General features: G+C 36.0%; 1 protein-coding gene across 1 annotated transcript in view; it reads right to left on the minus strand.

Moving 5' to 3' along the window:
• Positions 1–20,062, minus strand: part of KCNH8 (potassium voltage-gated channel subfamily H member 8) — a 176,613-nt gene that overhangs the window by 112,850 nt on the left and 43,701 nt on the right. The window contains exon 2 of the mRNA XM_005421715.2: positions 7,600–7,833. Coding sequence (XP_005421772.1) covers positions 7,600–7,833 — 234 coding nt within the window. The remainder of the gene's footprint in view (positions 1–7,599; positions 7,834–20,062) is intronic.

A 20,062-nucleotide genomic window follows, 5' to 3' on the forward strand; every position in this document is an offset into this window, starting at 1 on the left:
TATATATATGAATAAAATGTATTTATTATTCAGAAATTTCACTTTATTTTTTCACATCTGAAGGAGTTAAAGCACACACTTACCTAAACATAAACATGTTTTCAAATTACATTATTTTGCTTTTAAGGTCCTTATTCTATTTTCTGAAAAGAGAGACTTCAAAGATAATGTGAAATTTACCACAATCAAAAACCCCAGCAATCTCTAAACAGACCACTACACCTATGAAAAAAAAAATCACATTTTCAGTTTCAAAAAACAAGTGATAATTATATAAACTAAAATATCTGCAAAATACTTTTGGGATTCTCACTTTGGTGTCTTTAGCAGTGGCAGCCCTAGAAACAGAAGTCTGGAATCTGCAGAACGGGAGAGCTCCCAGCACTGGAAGAGGTGCTGGCTGTAGCCTCATTCTTATTCATAAAGTTTTCTAACAGCATGACATGGAGAAAAAGGGGATTCCACTGGTTACTGTTCCACTTACAGTGAAAGGCAACATTTTAGAAACTGATCAAGTCATTTTACACTGCTTTTCCCACAGGGTTTGGTCAGAAAATATTTTGCTTTATAATCCTTGTCTATAATCCTTGTTTTATCTGTTCATATTATTCAGAAGTTTTCAGAAAATTTAGAGATTTTTTGTTGAGGCTGTACTTGAACCTGAAGAACTTGAACCTGTACTTCACATGCAGTCCTTGGGCACCTTTCTGGAAGGAGGGGGCTAAAGCTGGGGCCTGAGATGGAGCTGAGTCATGGATCTGAACTGATAATTCCATCCTGTCAGGTCTGAGGGTTTTGTACAGAAGGGTTTTGAAACACACGCTGAGCAATTATGTAACATGGTAGAGAGGATTAATCTTCCCAGTTCACCACTTCAATCCATGTGAGCACATGGTGTAAACAGTCTCTGAGCCTGGCCAATGAAATTATAACAACCCGACCAGTTGGAAAGCAGCAGGTTTTAACTTTCTAGTTATTTAACTGCTCTATGAAATCAAACTGCTTTTGCAATTCCCTACCCAAAGCAGTGGGAGAGTTCAGTAGACAGTGCTACCATGAGCCTCCTATCACCTTCCAAAAACTATGGAGCTAAAGCAAGAATCCATCACAGTGGTCAGCACAGGGCATGGCAAATTGTCTGCATCATAATCCGGAACGTGGATTTAGGGATCAGGGATGAAATAAGGAAATTCCAGCCAAAGAGAGGCATATGGTCATTGGGAGAAATGACACTGAACTTTCTTTATCCAAAGAGCAGCCTAACTCATGGTGAAGCACAGGTACCCAAGTCAGCTTTTAGCCAAAGCTTGATTTAAATCTCACAAAAAAAAAAAAAAAAGGCAGCAGACTCAGTGTGGCCATGCAATTGTGAGAAAAAATTCGAAGAGAAAGGTGACTAGTCTGATGTCTTATGAACGTCCTACTCCAAAATTAAAACCAGTATCTCTTACTAAAAATGGATGTATAAAAAGTAGCACAATGAAATGTCTTTTAAAATCTAAAAAAAAAAAACCAAACCAACCAGCAGTACCAACAGACATTCATGCCAGGTGCAGCTGGAAGCCCAGGGTGCCTGTGCGGAATCACTAATTGCATCTGTTAGCAGTGAAGGGCATCAAGTTGTAGCAATATAACAAGGAACAGGAAAATTTCACACAGATTTATTTACATATCAATGTGGTTCTAGAAGAACAAGCCTTTTCTCAGTGAATTATGCTTTTAATACATCATGTTGCTGCTGAAAGAAGCTATTAGCTAATATCACTGTGAATGCATCAGAACGAAGTATCAGCACTGTCAGTGAGCTGCAGTCTTGTTGATGTCTCATTAAATTCCAGAAAAAGACCTCAGATGGTTTAGATCACATTGTACACAGGGGATTTTGCTGTCTTTTTTTTTTTTTCTTTTGCATTGTAACTGAAATTCATCCCCTTGCTTTGTCTTCTTTCAGGCTTTTGCTGACCACTTCACCCAGGCCTCTGTAAAGTTTCAGCCAGGGCATTACAGAGGAGCACAAGCCTGCTCTGTCTTCCTCTTCTGCTGCAGAAGCTGGGACTGTCTCTAAAACATCAAAACCTTTCAGAGGTACACATTACCTTTCATCAGAAGCCATGGGTCAAGCAAATGAAGGGTTTGGAGAGAAAAGGAGAAAAAAGTTCCTTATTTTGTGAAACAGAGGAAATTAAGGACATGTCTTCTGTCTATACTTTATACTGCTTTTTAAAGAGGAAGACTTCCCAAAAATCAGTAAAATTTTCTAATGATAAATCAGCTATATGAAAGGGAGAAATGAAAAAGAACAAGAAAACAGAAAAAGAAAAAAAAAAGAAAAAAGAAGAGAGAAAGGAGAAAATGAAAGAAAACAATAAAATATTCTTTTATAAAGTTACAAATTATTTTTTATGGCTCAGGTAATTGCAATTAGATATTACCTTCAGATTAATCTTTCAGTGTTGCTTGTTTTTTTATTTCCCTCCTCCTGTATTTTGTACCACAATTTAGCAAATGTGAGCAAGCCAACCACAAAAGCGTTTTAGCATTCTTATTTTTAGATGAGGTTTTCAAGGCAGAGAAGCAGTGGAGCAGCAGTGAGGCCACATTGCTACAAACTGCTCTGTCAAGCAACTTGTCAAGAGGCTTTTTCTACATTAGTAAGTAGAAAATTGTCACTGAAAATAGTAGAAAGTAGTCACAAGAAAATTTGGGTCTCAGTACAGAATTTTTTTACAGTCAGAAAATTCTAATAAATGCCTCTTTTCTTAATGCTGGGCTTAACTTCCAAAAGACATGGTGCATTTCAGGAGTTTGTTAAAGAAGGCAGATACTTCCTGTAGAGAAGCTTGAGGAAAATCCAATTTTCTTTCAATTCAAAAGAAATTAATTTCTCTTCAATTTCTTCATAATTCTTCTACAATTATAAATAACATTGAACACTTTGTCTAAAAAAAACACCTTTTCTTTTTTCTTAACATAAGGAATGCATTAAATATAAATGATGTTGTGTAGCCTTTGCTGTTCTCTAGCCAAGTTATTCAACCACAAACATGGCAGAGTCAATGGATGATGTCTCAGGGCCTGAGCCTTATTTCATTTACCTGTGGCTGTCATTGCTGACTTCAAACAGCCTTTTGCCTGATTAATCCAGGAGCTCAGTAAGAGGGTCTGACTTTCACCCTTGCTCTACTCATACTCTGCCCATCTGAAATACCTTAATCCCAACCTTCCAGATATGGATACAACCTTACCAAAACAGATATTCTCATGCAGTGATGAGAAGAGCTAAAATATGTTGACTTAATCTCTCTGACTTGTAATAAATGAAGAAATAAGTACAGAAATTGAATACATCATATCCTCCTGACCTTACAATTTACTTACTAAGCCTTTAGGGACCAAGAACATGCCTAAGACAAAACTCAGAAAGTCTTTAAATCAGGGTACACATAGAAGCTGACAAAATGTCCCTTGAGTCCTGGTTAACTGTCGCAGACAAAGCAAACTCTGCTTGCACCAAAGTCCTGAGGCACCTTGTGAAGACAGTCCCAGCAACATCCCCTTGCTCCAGTCCTCTTACAGTGGGGATTTTTTACTATGCACAAAGGCTGCAAACAGCCCTTTTTCTGGGGTGCACAGATACGATGGGCACCACAGTGCAGTCTCTCAAACGTCCATAAATCACAAGTGGCCACTGCTGTTTACCTTGTGTTTCACGCAACTTAGACGTACACAGAAAGAGGCCAATTTCCTTTCAATGAAGGAAGGCTGTGGAATTATTGCATGTTTTAAAAGGTTGTATATAAGCACAGACCTCTTTTCAAACACTACAAACCTAATTTTGAGACAAAGGAAATAAATCTGATGGGGTCATAGGGGACCCAAGCTGTCACCTTCTCAGCACCTGAAGATGGAGAGCTTAGACTGGACTAAGCCACTGATTATAGGGCTTATTGTAGCATTATCTCAGGCTGTAGTAGAAAAGGAAAAAAATCCACATAGCTGCTTAATTGTTCTTCAGTTTGAGGGAATATGAAGGCCTCATTTAACTACCTGTACTTACTATTGACAAATTTCAGAAGAGGTCTGACAAGGGTTTATTGAAATGTAATTCCACAGCATAGTGTCCATCTGCTTTTAGATTGTTCTAAACAAGAGATCCAGGAGGGAACATTTTTCCCACAACTCCCTTGAATTCCAAAAGGTTAATTTGCATTTATATTATCATAATTGACAACTTAATTTGTTGCAGATGTTTTAAAGAAAATGTAGAAATAGTAACAGAAAAAAAAGTTTAAAAATCAGCTCCTAAGCAATATAATCTTAAAACTTTCTGAAGAAGGCAACAATCATAAAATTCCTTGTCTTTTAATAGTCTTCTTTTCTGATTGTCTTCAAGAAACTAATATAGCTCTGTCAAAGAAAAAGCAAGAAACTTTCTGAGGAACCAAAATAAATACTGAAACTATGATGAAAAGTATATTTTGAGTTGCATTTTCAAAAGACATCTCTCTCTGAAGCTGCTGTATCTGCTGCCATGGTTCTAATATTGCTCTGTTGCTAGCATGGCAGAAAATGTTCAGGATGAGGAGTTACAACCAGTTTATCCTATTCTAAGAATTCATTAAAATTCCCAAATGAGAACACACATAAAAAAATTTCTTATCCACTTCTTGTGGTCTCAGAAGGATTGGTCAGAGCACAACTACTTAATATAATTTTTCTTTTGAAATTCAAACCCAAATGACCAAGACAATGAAATACTGTGGTTCATCCAACACAGACAACCCACTTTGCTCAGATTCCTGCCCAACCCCTTACACACCACTCTTGCTGCAGTATCAGCTCAGAGTACTCTGGAGTTTCCATGAAATTGCATGTGGATTGCTGGGGTTGCTTTAGTTATAGCAATCATTCCTTTAATTAAGAATTACTGAGCAGAGGTGTTATGTGAATTCTTTAATGATGGTTAAATAACTGTGAAACATCCATATTCAAGCTTAATAAATTCGGATCAAAGCTGCTTGTTTAGAATGAACAGTCTAATTTAATGATAAAAACTGAATCAGCTTTGAAATAAGTTTAAATCAAATTTAAAATATTGAAAAATGTGACAATTAAGGAATAGATGAATGTTCAGTTTTGTAACCTTGAATGTCTGCCCCGAAAAACAGGACACATATGATCTACACTTTAGACCAATCAGAAGAACCAACCAAGAGTAAATAATTGTATTCATACATCCATATCCCTCATTGTACTTTTTTATCATAATGTTCTACTAACTATTAAGATTTCAAGCAGAATTCTGTGAGCTCAGAATTACCCCTGAGGTTTGGGAGTGCTTGTTTGGTCTTGTAGTTCGGCCAACAAAGCAAAGCTGTGCTAAATAGCAGACTAAAGGCAGATGGGGATTCCCCTCTGCCACCCTAAAGCCCAAACAGGACATTGAATGTGGCCCTGTGATAACTAGGCATTGCTAGCTACTTGTCTCCCAGTGACCTATGCTCCTGGCATTATATCAGCCCAAAAATCAATGATTTTCCATATTGGATATACTGGAAAGTATCCATACAATAATTTCAGGGATATTATTCCCAAAGTTCTCAGGTCTTACAATATTTTTAAAACCTTTTTCTGGACAAAAAACAAAGTTGAATAAGCTTAACAGCTTCAGAAGTTCAATTTTTCCTCTGAGAAAAACCCCAAACCCAACCCAAAAGCAAAAACATTTAGCTAAAATGGCTGATTTGCCAAATTTGGAGCCTGCGCTTTGCAGCTCAGTTGAAAAACCAAGATTATTTTTTAAGATAAATTTAGCTTTTGTACAAGAAACTCTCATGTTATTTTAATACCTATTAATTTCTGTTACCCGGTGGTACAGAAGCACATGGAAATGAAAAATATAATGGGCAGTCGGGGAAATTTATTCTTATTCAGAAAATGTACTGGGGAAGCTTCCAGTCAAATTATGCAGAGGGATGCATGTAGGATGCATAGTGGGAATTCTTTTAGCCTCAACAATTTCTCTTTATCTATTTATCTGTGATTCAGCTACTTCTCTGATAATTGACCTGCAATCTCTTTCTGCCTGTGTTAATCATAGCTATTACAAATTTGAAGCACCCCTTCAAAATGTAAAGGAATCACAATTTATCATTCAGGACAGAGACAATGAAATTAATGTCTTAGCTTTACTTCTTTAATTTAAATACCTTGAAATATCTTCTTATCATGCTCAGTTATCACTATAGAATACTAGAAAAAAGCAGCTCTTATCCTTCCAGGTTAAAACACTTTTTCCCCTGTATTCCAACATGTTTTACAACTTTGAACTACTTTATTTGCATAACCTTCCTGAAACTATTTCAGGAAACTGTATGAGTCTCTTCTATACGCTAAAAAACAAAACCAAACACACTCATGCACTCCCAAGCCTCCTCAAAAAGTCAAGACTAGAAAGCATTTAGCAGAATCTTCCAAATTAACTTCAAACTTTCATGCTATGAGGAGCAGCAATCAGGAACACAAGTCAACTAAGGAACATTCTTCCTTTTTTTCGTTAGTGAAACTGAAGTTGCCTTCTCCTAACATGCCAAATCACTTTGTTGTCATGCAGTAATCACTTTTAGAAAATAAGTTTTTAAAGCATATAATAGCAGTAATATTATTTGAAAGGAAAATATTTCATTTATAAAGACAGAAGAAGAGAAAACCTATGAGGAAAATGTGGTCTAGACATATGCCTATAAACTCTAGCCATAAAATAAAAGAGAAGGTGATACTTGACACCCATGGATCCACTGAGTCCATGGATCACTCTGCTTCTGTTATCATGGTTGAAATCCTGTCATTATCTCAAACTTAGTGTCACCTGTTTGAGGATCACATGAATGTGGCAATAGAAATATATGGAATAAGTGCACTGATATAAACCAAAGGAGCTGGGAAGTGTACATCGTGGCCTGCTGTCTTCTGCGCCTCATACAACTTGACTATGAAATTTTCCTTATAAATGCCTTGCCATAAGAGTCAGAACTGCTGGTGCAAATTGAAATTTCCAATAATCTATGGGGTTGCTTAATGCCTGGAAATTTTCTTTATGTGTCAATAATACTTGAATATAAATTTTTCACTATTTGAAAGTTGGTATTATTTTGTTCATGTGTAATAGCTGTTGAGAAGAAATCACATGGCTCATTCAGACATCTGAACATTTTACTGATGGCATTGAAAAATTTACATAGCTTATTTTGTGGTGAATATGAATACTTTCATTCCAACTCCAACAATAAGAGGTAAAAACTTCAGTATAAGAAGAAGAAATAGCAGAAAAAAGAGTGTAATAGTGATTGCAAAAAAGTCTCACCATGTAGTTTAGAACCCTGAATTTAATCTCTGCAGCTTTGTAACACATTTATATAAAATCAATAACACCAATATAAACACGGTCTCAATTGTACCTTACTGTCATTATTCAAATCTATTCTCATAGGTTCAATGATAGACAACTAAATTATTACTTAGAAATGAACATTATATATTATATGCATTTATGCTAAGTTTCTTTCTTTATGACTAACAGAACAGGAAAGAAAGACTTACCATTCTTCTTATAGAACATGATTTCTCCTTTAAATTCTATCTTTTCCTCCAACGATTTCTCAATTTGAAGAATCATCTGCTCATTTGTTTCAGCACCAAGTAAGAATTTACAGCTGCAGCTCTTCTGCATGACTTCAGTCCGTGCAAATCCAGCAAGCTCACAGAAGCCATCAGAGCAGTAAACAATGGGGAATCCCTTAGCCACCTGAGCATTTGCAAGGATAAAGTTACTATCTGCAGAAGAACACAAAAGTAAAATATGAATTAAAGTCTAAATTCTGCACCACTTGACACAGTACTTTCTATAAGATCATAAGAAGGCACAACTGGACAGATATTGTAAAGCAAAGTCCAAACTGTCTGCAAACAAGGATATAACTTCTGGTTTCAGACTAGTATTCTGAAATTAAGTCAAAAATCTAGTCCACAGATCATATACAATAGCTCTTCATGGCTTTGTACAGTTTGCCTCATTGTCTCCTCAAGGAATACTTTATGATAGTTGCCTCCGAGATAGATGCCAACACACTGAAACAACCACTTGACCAAAGACTGGCGACAAATATCAAAATTTTGGAGAAATTTCAAATGTTATGCTGTCACTCAGACTACTCTGCAGTCTGAACAGACACGGCTACATCATAAAGCCTAAAAATATCCATGGTCTCAATAAGATAATGTTGACTTATGTCAGCAAACTAATTTATTCTGTATAATTTTGCAAGGGAATTATTAAAAACACATTGAGTGAACACACCAGGCTATGTGGAATTAGGGACATCTTAACTACAAGGAATCATTTGTCCTTTATGGGAGGTGGGGTAGATTTTGGAGTCTTTGTTTGGTTTGTTTGCTTTGCTTTTTTGTTCATTTGTTTGTTTTTTGTTTTCTTTGTTTTTGAGAAAAAATATTTCATTCAAAATCAGTCACCTGTCTTTTAGAGCCCCACCATACTTCTCCCATATGAAACAGGTGCATCAAAGATTCACCATTCTGTTATACTTAATGCTCTTTATATTTTTTCAGTGTATTTAAGCTGCAGCTGTTGTGTTTGATACATTCAAGAGTAGAATATTGACATGGACATCAATCAACCAGATGTGGTGTCCTAATTTGATTTCAAATCTTTGGTAAATCTAACAGTTGAACCTCTTGGCAGCCTGAAAGCTCTCTCCCATCCCTCTCTGAAATGTTTTTGAAGGCTTTGCACCTCAGAACTTCATCTTCAAGCCACGTCAACAACTCTGACCCTTTACCATGTTTTTCAGTTATCAGGGAGACCCTTTCCAGATAACATATAAACTTCTCATACAGGTTTTTTGCCTGTGTGTCCTTATCGTGAAGTAAAAAAACAAAAAGTTTTATGGGCAGAATCTGTCTACATTTCCCATTGAGTGAGGAAAGACTATTTTTCACCCATTCCTTGTTAAGGAATGTTTACCTTACAGCTTCTGGCAGGAGCTTAGGAGCAGTCTAGTCCCAAGACAGACACCTCGCATTTTTCAGACTTATGTGCAAGTGAATTCATGTGTATGTATTAAGGGGAAATACTATTAACTAATCCATAATCCCTTGATAAATATTCATAAATTTAAAAAAGAAAGAAATTAATTATTTTAATGGAAAACTCAGGTTGATATACCTAATCCCCATACAGGTATGTATTATTTATGATCGGGAAGGGAGGAACAGAATCCATACACTAAAATAGAGGAAAAATAAGTCTGTTTTTCAATCTGAACTGCCACAAGAGTTCTACATTTGTGAAATCCCAAAACCCAGCTATGTTACTCTTTAATTACCCAAGGGATAAAACACTATGTCTTATACTGCTTTCAGTATTGTAAAGACAATGGAGGTTTATTAAATGACCAATTTTCTCTCAAGACTTTCCTTCAGTTACCCACATTTTGTACAGATTTAATTAAATGCTTTCAATAAATGATTGTTATGTTAAAAGAGTCTTTTCCCATTTACCAAATAATGTGCTTTTAAAATCCATTCTGGTTCAGTGCAGTGCTTGACTTAGCCTGTCATTTGCCTAACTGGGGAAAAAGTATCATTACCATTCATGCACTAACATGCTGCTGCCCCTGTCAACACAAAACTAAATCCCCACACTGCCAAAAGAATTAAAATCATATGCTTGCAGTGCATAATGAAAGTGTGACAGTGCAAGACCAGCAGATCATTCATACCAAATATATTTATAGCTGGCAAATTAATTTACTGCTCTGATTCTTGTAGTTTATAATACAATTATGTGATGCAAAGACTGCTGTGGGGTTTTGTTTTTATTTTTAATTCTAATTATTGAGAGTCGTATGAAGCAGAATCTGGAACACCAAAAGAACACAAAAGGTGGAGAGGATGTGCAGTAGTGAATGAATGTCATTATGAACAGGAATACACTGGAGCTTAGCAAGGATACCATGGCTTTATGAAAAATATAAGGTGGCCAAACTCTATTGTCAGTTACACCAAAATGAACCTGGAATAATTGTGGTTGCTTTAACATTCATGGAATAAACCATTTTACTTATAAATGCCAATCCAGTACCAGCTAGAATAACAATGTTTCTCTTAATATCAGCAGGGTTGTAAGCCTAATATTACTGACCTTTTTGGAGTACAACAGCAAAGCATCAGGAAAATGCAATCAGAATTATATTTACTGCTCTTCTTGAGCTTGAATTAAAAAAAAGAGATGCACCTATAATCCCAAACTAAAGGACATATCTAAATAATTTGTTGAAAAAATTCTTGTCATACCAAAAAGGACCAAGAAATATTACACCCAGTAATTACATGTATCATCCAATTCTTCTGCAACATTTATAAAGTGATTAATATTTACCTATTGCCTAAAGAAAATTTTAAAAAATCCATACCTTAAAATATTCTGGTTAAAACTTTGTTTAGTTCTGTAATTTATTTTTATAGGTTCAAATCTTTAATATCACTTGCTATTACTTGTGTATGTAAAACATTATAAAATATTTCAAAAAACAAGTATTGAGGGTGAAATTTGTATCATTCAGTCTTTGTTGCAACACAAATAACAAATCCAGCATTTAATTTCATGATCTTCAATGATAACTAGCTGGATTTTAAATCTAGAGTAAGATAAATGAAATATTCTTCAGAATAATTTATTAGAAACTTATGGACTGGAAGACAACATATTTTCTTATTTTTGAACTTGCAGCAGGAAAGTTGCAATGAGTGATACTAACATGTTGGTTTGTATATTTTGGTATATGTTTGTGTGTAGATTGCAAAGCTTCCATAATAATATAGAAGTTGTTGAATTCCATATTATGCTTTCAGCACATTGGCTTGAATATTAAGTTATTTTATTGATCAGGTTGGTTGATCAGCAGACAATACTAGATTACTGGTGGATGTTTCCTTTTACTTTCATTATTAGATAAGAAAATACATCCAAGCAAAATACTTGATCTGTTGAGAAAGATGTAACCCTGAGCCTTTGGAGCAACAGAGTAGAGCTGCTGAAAATCTGTGTAAGAAAGAACAGATTTGGAGTATTGAGGAATAAATCTGGTGCAGTAGCTCAGTTTGCCAACTGCTCACTGAGATGCAGATGGAGCTTCAAGTCGGAACCAGAGATAAGAGACCATGAGCTGCCAAGCCTTTGACTAGCAAAGGGTGAAAGATGGGTGGATGTACTCTGGGAGACGCAGCAGGAGCAGAGGACTCAGGAGAAAGAGAGACTTGTGTGAGGAGAGACTGTGAAGGTACAAAATCCTTGGGTTTCCTTTGCTGAGGGTCCTCCTTGAAGGCATCAGCTGAGGCAATTTCTGTGTTGCTGCACCAAGAACAAACAGCTTTAAGGAAAGAGTCATCCGAGCTCTGCTCTGGGAGAGCTGGGGTGGATCTGGGAGGGAAACCTGATCTGACTGTGAGTGTGGGGTGGGAAGGGAGTCAAGCAGGCGCCTGTCAGGTCACTGGAGCCACCCACAGGGAAGGGGACTCGGTTCCAGCAGTGAAAATCTCTGAGCTGGGAGTGAGACCACCAGAGAGTCCAGAGAATGGGGAGACTGGATGCTTTTTTAACCACTTAACCCTAGGTTTCAGCCCAGAAATTAAGTGGTGTCTCTGCAAAATAAATTTTTCAAAATTCAAATTGGATATTTGTATATTGGCTTTGGATAAAAATTCTTCATTGTTTGTTTGAGCCTCCTAGAGCTGTGTGAAGGATGATTTAAAAGTGCTTCTGCTAAGATGAGAAGAAGCCTAAACACAAAATATCCAACATTCATGAGGTTTTCCTTTAGCAGCAAGTCAGCAGAAATGGAGGAATGTGAGAGAGGTCCTTGGCTTGCCAGCGCAATTTAAAAGCAGATTTCTTTCAGCTGTGATTCTTTTACTTTAAGCTCATTTTCCATGAAGATCAAGTTACTTGTTACCGACTTTTTCACATGAAAGTTTGAAGGAAGATTATTAGGAGCTTGCATGCCTGCCTTCATTTCAGAAGTAGAACATACAGGAGAGGATAGGACATTGATCAATGGAAGACTCATGTGGTTTTCAGAAATCTCTGCCAGAAACACAGCATAAAGCCAGAGACAATCAAATAAGACGAGCCAGAACCATGACAACAGTACCTTCAATCACAGGCGTAGACAATGTTGCCCTGTTTCAATGATGTGAGACCCAAAACTCATAACTGAAGCAACAGAAATTTAGATCTCATGCTATCTTATATAGAGAATCTTATTCAGCAAACATCCCATGATAGAGTTTTAGAATAGAGATAATTAAAGAAAAAGGCTTTATGCAATACTCTTCCCCCTAATTAATGCTTACAACTTATCTGGCTGTTTGTAATGACACTGTGTTACATTTATACTCTGCACTCCCTTCATGAATCCTACTGTCACATCCAGCAAAAAATGACAAAAGTATTTTTGCTTTAATAATGTGGCTATGTCTGCTGTAAATCTCATCATTGTGCTTCCTCAGTTCTTTTCACAGTTTTCAACCAAAGTCCAGAAATTTTCATGAGGAGAACATGACTTCTTTTGCAACTGACAAAATCCAACAAGCATTCTGATTTTAAAAGTTAAATTATTTAAGAATTAAAGAGGAAGAAAAAATGCTACAACAGAAAAAATCTTTAGCAATCGAAGAAGCTGCATTAAATAAGCAAGTGACGTACATAGTTACTCTACATATTGTAGAGCAGTCCACAATTCTTCTAGATGAAAGGATGTACTACATTTAAATTTGATTCCACAGTTTGTACAAAGGCAACTTAACAAGGGAAATCTCATTCCAGGTTCATGCAAATTACCATGACGGAGAACACAACCACATTAACAGTTAAGATTACTGATTAATTGAATGATTAAAACAGTGCATGAAAACATTTAGCTTTATGTCAGCACATTTAGATGCAAGTGAGTTTAATTAGAGCTCAAAATCATTTGCCAGCTAGTGTCCTTTGAATCTGATTGAGACCAAGATGATTTTTATAATTCATACACTTCCAGACATTAAAATTCCTTTTGAAACATCTCAGTACAGTTGACTGGGTCACTAATGTAAGGTGAAGATTTATCTATATCTAAATTAAAAAAACCCAAACTGATTATAATGATATTTTCTCCCACTCTTCTCTAGAAATGAATTCATATTCCAATGAATTTATAGTAGTACAGTGAGAGGAAAAACTATTGCATTATAAAGTACAAGTATGGACTTATGAACAAATACCTACTACTGTAACTCACTATAACCTTTATAATTGATTTAATTGGTCTACTCATTTCATTACAAGAATTCATAAAATTGGGTAACAGCTACAAATTTAGAGTTATGAATCAGTATTTGAAGTACCCAGAGCTATGGACTCAGCTAAAAGGGTGAGTTTCCATAGGTCTCACTTGACCTGATCTGACAGGAATAACTTACACTAAGTGGAAAAGTTCTGAATTCAGCAGCTAAGAAATAAACTTTTCACTTTATATTTAAAAAATAATATTTAGTCTGACAGTGAAAATTCTTTACTGTATACCATATTTATAGCTACAAGAGTTAATGTGCCATGCAGTTCAGCATGGAGATATCTAAGCAAAATTTGGGCATCTGGTTGCTCAATGATTTCCCTGTCTTACTGATAAACACAAGATCTTAAGCCACTTAGGAGACTCAGTGTTTAACGATGTCCAACCCAACTTTCTTTGTCATTAGTGCATCAGGTCAATACTGGAATAATGACTGCAGCTTTCTGCATGACCAGTAAAATTACCTACTCCTGTAAGAAAGCAGACCAAAAATCCAGACTGTATCAGAGAGAAACAAAGTGAGAAACAAAAGCAGTAGTGAACCTCGTGGTGAAGAGGGCTTCTGGCATCTTAGCAAGGAAAAAAATAATTTGTTCCTCCATTAGAAATCTTTGTGCATGTTCCTATTGCTTTTCCAATCTCAATATCATTTGAATCTACCTAAACTCTAAAATACAAGACTGAGAAGGACTTGACTGAAATAGTAGTACTGCTGTGGCTGCTCATTTGTCATCACAGAGCACCTTTCAAATAAACAAGCAGTGCAATTGTAAAGGGTAGACTATAGTAAAGGAAAAAAACTTTCAGTAGAGATAACTTTCAAATTCTTCAAAATTAGGCTCCATTAGCAGAAACAAATAGCTACATCTTTTCCTCAGAAGGAAATATTAATTAGTCTAAAATAAATCTTTGCTTTTGATTTTATATTTACCTGGAATTACAAACTTACATATGTCAGCTGAATCAAGGCTGCAACAAAATATTTCTTTTCCCACTCTTTTTGGATATTAACAAAATTTTATTTTTCAGCAAAAATCTATTACACTATATCTGATGAACTTTACTTGTGTTATTGATTGTGCAGTGACTGCCAGTACACAGTGCAGATGTAACAAAAAAAACTATATTGCAGCTGTCAAATATCTACATGCCAGTTTCATAGGCATTGAAATGTTGCAAGTAAAACAGCACATGGCACTGGGGAAAAAACCAGAAAAATGAAGACATTACCAATCAAGAGACACTGCAACTCATGAGTCACCAGCATGTTGTGACAATGTTCAGTGTCAACCAGAAGTTACTCACTGGACGCTTGTTTTCCTGAAAGAACTGAACCCTATATCCCTCATGAGGGAGTTCAGCTGCTGTACAGTGCATTCTGTGAGTGCCCACTGCACAGCAGGATGCACAGGTTCACATTTCCAAGGGAATAATGTTTTGTAATTTCTCCAATAAAATACATGGAAATTTTAAGTTCATCCACTAGGCAGAAGAACCATTTGTTTAGCCGAGCTATATTCGATTTGCTGTTTGTTTTGTTTCCCCAGCTGTTCCATTGATTTAAGATTCACCTGGAATTTAGAAATGGAATTGCTATAAATCAAATTAACACATAGGGTTATCATAAGCTCAAATCATATAACCCAATGATTTAAGAGCCTGGGACCATGACTTGCTTTCAAGTGTTCAGCTGAGAAAAAGATTTGCAGAAAACACTCTTCCTGAACAGAAATATTTTCAAAGACAAGGGCCACATCATCAGCAAATATTTATTAATGTGACCCTGTCCATACTTTCCTTTGTCGCTTGTCTGAAGTAGAAATTAAATGAGGAGTTGAAAACTGTTTTGTTTGCAGCTGTATTAAGCACTATGCCACCTACTCACAGTTGGTGCTCGGTTTACAGAGGTACTAAATTTTCACCATTTCATAATATTTTTGTGGGTTTAGTATCCTACATTTGCTTTTACTACACACATGCCTGATGAATCTATTTAAAATGCTATTGCAGTGGATAACCATTTGAATATTTGCACTCAATGTATGCACTGCTACTAAGAGTGCAATATATGAGCAGCCATATGTTACAGATTCTGCTAAAACAGCTAGTGGAAGAATACAAGAAAAAAAAATTACCAGGTATTATTCTTGCACAACTGAGAGGAAGAGCATAAGGTAGACATTTTGAAGCCAGTTTGAAATGGCTTTGAAAGATCATGTTCCTGGCTCTTTGAAATCTAATGCTTCTTTCTTCTTATGAGACTGTGTTAATTATGGAGTGGTATCTCAGGGGCTATATTCCATCCATACTGGAAACAAGAAAGTTAATTTCTTTATAATGTGATGATATGAGGTTCAAGGACTATTTACCTGTCATTGGGAAAGTTTCATCCTATCACTTGAAGTGGATATGGTCTGGAAGACTCAGAGAATCTGGAACTTTTTGCAGTAAAGGACCACATATATGAACACACAGAAAAATTGCCAGGGTTTTGAAATTAGTTTTAAGATTTCATGGACATTTTAAAGTGACTGTGTTAAAAAAGGTGTGGCTTCTATAAATCCTATGTAAAAGAATGTTATCAGTAAGGACATGAAGCAAATCTTTTCAACAGAGAAATATAAAAAGATATTAGTGCAAAGGGAGTGGAAAATCTTTATGTTCCTTCCACTTGCTTCTACCATGCATGGCCAGAAGGTGTTTACTGTCCACATGCTGAGCAAAGGGAGCTTTCAGCCACCATTCCCAAGAATGAAGGAGGAGAAATTCCACTTGCAGCCCTGGAACTGACCATGGAAGAAATAGACCAAGCTGTCCCCTGTGCAGAGACTCCAGCGAGTCATGAATCATAACCACACTAATTCTCCTCTGGTGACAGTGGGGCATTTTATACCAAGTTTCCTCACCTGAATGAAATTATGTATCTCAGAATAAAACCAGACCCGCATCTAGGTCTTAAATTGAAGGCAGAAGGGACAGTGGTCATCCTTCCTCAGCATCATCTGCCTAATGCAGCACTTGGGCCCCACAGAGGGTGATGCAGGATCCTCCATTTTGCATATGATTTTCATTTTCACAGGCAGGATACACAAATGACAATGTCAAAACCACAGATACCACATGCTGCTATTATATTCTCTGAATAAGAAACTTTTTTCTATTTTATACAAGTGCTGCACTAACCTGACGTTGTTACTCAAAGAGGCTCAAAGCTGATTTTCATGTATACTAGCCCTTACACATAAATTCTGGGCTTTTCACTGTCATTTTTATAATCCCCTATGACTCCCATGACAATTTCATGACAGCTAGTGGTGAGTTTTACTTATTGATTTTCCCTTATAAATATTGTATTTCAATATTAAGGTGTCAGAAATTTAAGAGTAACTGTTTTGAACCTTTGTAGTTTATATGCTCATCTCTCAATCCCTGAAATTAAAGGATAATCTTGAGTTAATTTTAATGGGGAGAAAAAGCAGACTCCCTTGTGCCTATTCCAGTGAAATGAGTTCTCTGCAAACAGCAAGGATTTCTGCACACAGTTTTCTTAGAGTAGGAACACTAATCTGAAATAATGCCTTGGAAAAGAAAGCCTATTCCAAGAATGCTCTTCTGAAAAATTGACACAAATCATATTAAAAATGGTTAATAAAATAATGAACAGTGTCCAGGAAATGCCATTTCCAGAGGGGAGAGTTGTATACTGCACTATCTGCCATAATAAAAAAATTACACAGTATATCCCAAACTCACCCTTTCTGAATAAAAATATACTAAGAATTTCAATATGGGGATCACTGACATTGTCTTGAGCAAGATCTGTAAAAAAAACAATATTTTGAGGTTGGAAAATGATGAGAGGGAGGTTACAGATGAGAATGTAATTAAGTTATCATATTCAAAGGAAAAATAACCATCATGTAGTGGATTTCTCAACTAAGAATGATCTCATAAAAAATCCAGAGGAAAAAGGCTAAAAATGTGTGGAAGGATGAGTTTTGTTGTAGAATAAAAAAAGTGGAATAACCTTAATGGAAAAGCCAATGTGGGAAGTAGACATGGGCTATTATTTCTTATAATAAAGTTTCTATGGATCTCCTGAAGGACTGGCATAGTTTATCTCAGGAGTACCTGAGCTTGGACCTCCTGATTTATGCCAGGTATACAAATAATTATGGTAGAAGCTGCTTGGAAAACCAGATGTGAACACTGCCATAAGATGGTCTTTGGAGAAAAATCCAAATTTTGGCTGAAGAAATGAATATGATCTGAAGATACAAAACATCGGGTACTTTGCAATAAAGGAGTCCATATATAAATACACAGTGGAATTGTCAGGGTTTTGATTACCTTTGAAGGAGAAAAAAACAACTTTGGACTAAGTATTGTCTCAATGAAAGAAATCAGGTACAGGAGGAAGTTGCTATAAAAAAACTCCACTGAACTGAACCCCTAAGGACTTAAACAGTGCAGATAAGAGAAGAAATACACCAAAATAATGACAGGACTGAAGATACCCAAATCTAGACCTTTTTGCGTCTGCTTGCTTTGTTCTATTTCAAGACCTTTTTTACAAGAAATAAAGAGACTAGGTATCACAGAACCAGCTTTGGCATTTCTAAAGCAAAAGTTTCATTCTGCCATGGAAAAAACCAATACCCCTTCCCACCTCTTTTCCCCAAAGCGCTGCCTAAACATAAAAAACCCTAAACCTTACTTCAGAAAGAGACTCTCAGGAGAACAATAGGGCAGTGCTCAATAATTAATGCAAGTCCCAAACCTCCAAAATCCCAAGAAAATGTTACCTATTAACTGTACTGCAGTGAATCAGTATCATTAGGGAGCCAGGTAATGTTTCTGAGAATTCTATCAGTCAAAGCATACAAATTCCACTAGAGTTTTTAATTAAATTCTTCTAACTGGTCCAAAATATTTTAAAGTAAAAAAAAGAAAAACAACCCAGTTGCTGGTGCTATACCTGCTAGACAAAAGCAACACAACTTTTTTGTTCCACAGGAAGAAGGTATAAGAATGCTGCTGTCTAATTTCAGTGCTGTTATGGGAGGTAGTTAGAAGTCTTGCTTAGTTTTTCTGGAACCCAGTCTCAAGAAAGTGATGAAAAGTATCTTTACAAATGGCAGCAGGTGCTTCTATCTGGTTGCAAAATTTTCATGCTATAATCTTCAGAATAATCTTTTCCATTCTGAGAGTTTGGAAGTAATTTGTAGAAAGCCAGATATTTATATCTTTATCTCATCAAGTAAAAGTGGCACTGAGCAAACAGAGAAAAATACTAAAAATACAGAAATAATGTTCCATAAATTACACTTACTGAAAACACCAAAAGTAAAAGAAAGTTATAAATTACAACATGGTTATACTGCCACATTTCCTATGCAATCTGATGCTATAAATGTGGAAATTTATTTCTGCTCTAAATACTGTTTTCAAAGAAAAAAAAAGTAATTCAGAGACTAAAAATCAGTTGGAGAATTTAACCAACAGCATCATATACACCAGCAAAAATGATATTTGCAAAACAGGGGGTCAAACCACCAAAGCAGTGTAAAACCTTTCCTTTAACCTACTCAACCTCAGACTTGGGGTCAGAAGGTTCAACTCCATTGGAATGGTAGGAAGTGATATCTTCAAGGCATTACTCAGAATAAGGACTTGTATTTATCATATGTGGAGGGTATGGTGACTAAAATCCTTCAGATCTAACATCATCTTAAAGCACAGGAAGTGGGTAACATCAACATCAAGCCAGGATAGAAATCACAGCACTTCTGTACTACATTTACACAGCCAGTCTCTAAATCTTGAGTGAATGCACCTGACTGCGCCAATGTCTTCCCTTCTTGCAAATAAAGGTCAAAGAACATCTGTTGCTGAGATACTGTAGAGCTAATTTCTTAATTTGACATTACTGTGAGGAAAGAGAAAAAGAGAAAACATTTTTTGGTTACTGGTTTTGGTGTGGTTTTTTTTAAATACTAATTAAATAATGTACATGAAGTAGGAGTCTGAACTTGTGGATTGTATTGTGATGTAAGAAAATTATTCCATTTCAGACCACTCCATATCTGTAAATATAAGTAAATGGGGTAATTATACACACTGTTCAAAGCAGCATAAATTAAGTTACAACAGCAATAATGGAAACTCTGGGTAAAACTTCACAAAATCTACAACTCTTGATAAAAAATAACAAACAAAAGGTATGAAGCATGACCTTTAAAGTCAAATAACGTCACACGAGCAGAAAACGTGACTCAGTGGATTTACATCAGAAAGAGGAACAAATGTTTTGTGGTGTCTTTGGTACCATAGCCTTGGCAATACTATGGCTTTGTAACCTCTATGTGCATTATTGAGGCAGTTTTCAGCCACTGTAGTAGTATTTTACCTTTATTCTCCACATACTGAAGCTCTTATACCACACTTCTCCCAACCTTGTACCTGCAAGGCTGAATAGTGATGGCTCTCTCAGTAAGCACCCAACACGGGTTTAAGAATGACCCCTCCATTCCCACTGCCTCCTTATCTCACTTCACAAGAAATCAGTTTATCAGATAGAACTGAAACACCGTGCACATGCAAGTAATTAATACTGATCTATGTATCTATAAATGTTAACCTGCAAAATGTGT

The sequence above is a fragment of the Geospiza fortis genome, unplaced genomic scaffold (genome assembly GCF_000277835.1).
Source record: "Geospiza fortis unplaced genomic scaffold, GeoFor_1.0 scaffold95, whole genome shotgun sequence".
NCBI classification, from domain to species: Eukaryota; Metazoa; Chordata; class Aves; order Passeriformes; family Thraupidae; genus Geospiza; species Geospiza fortis.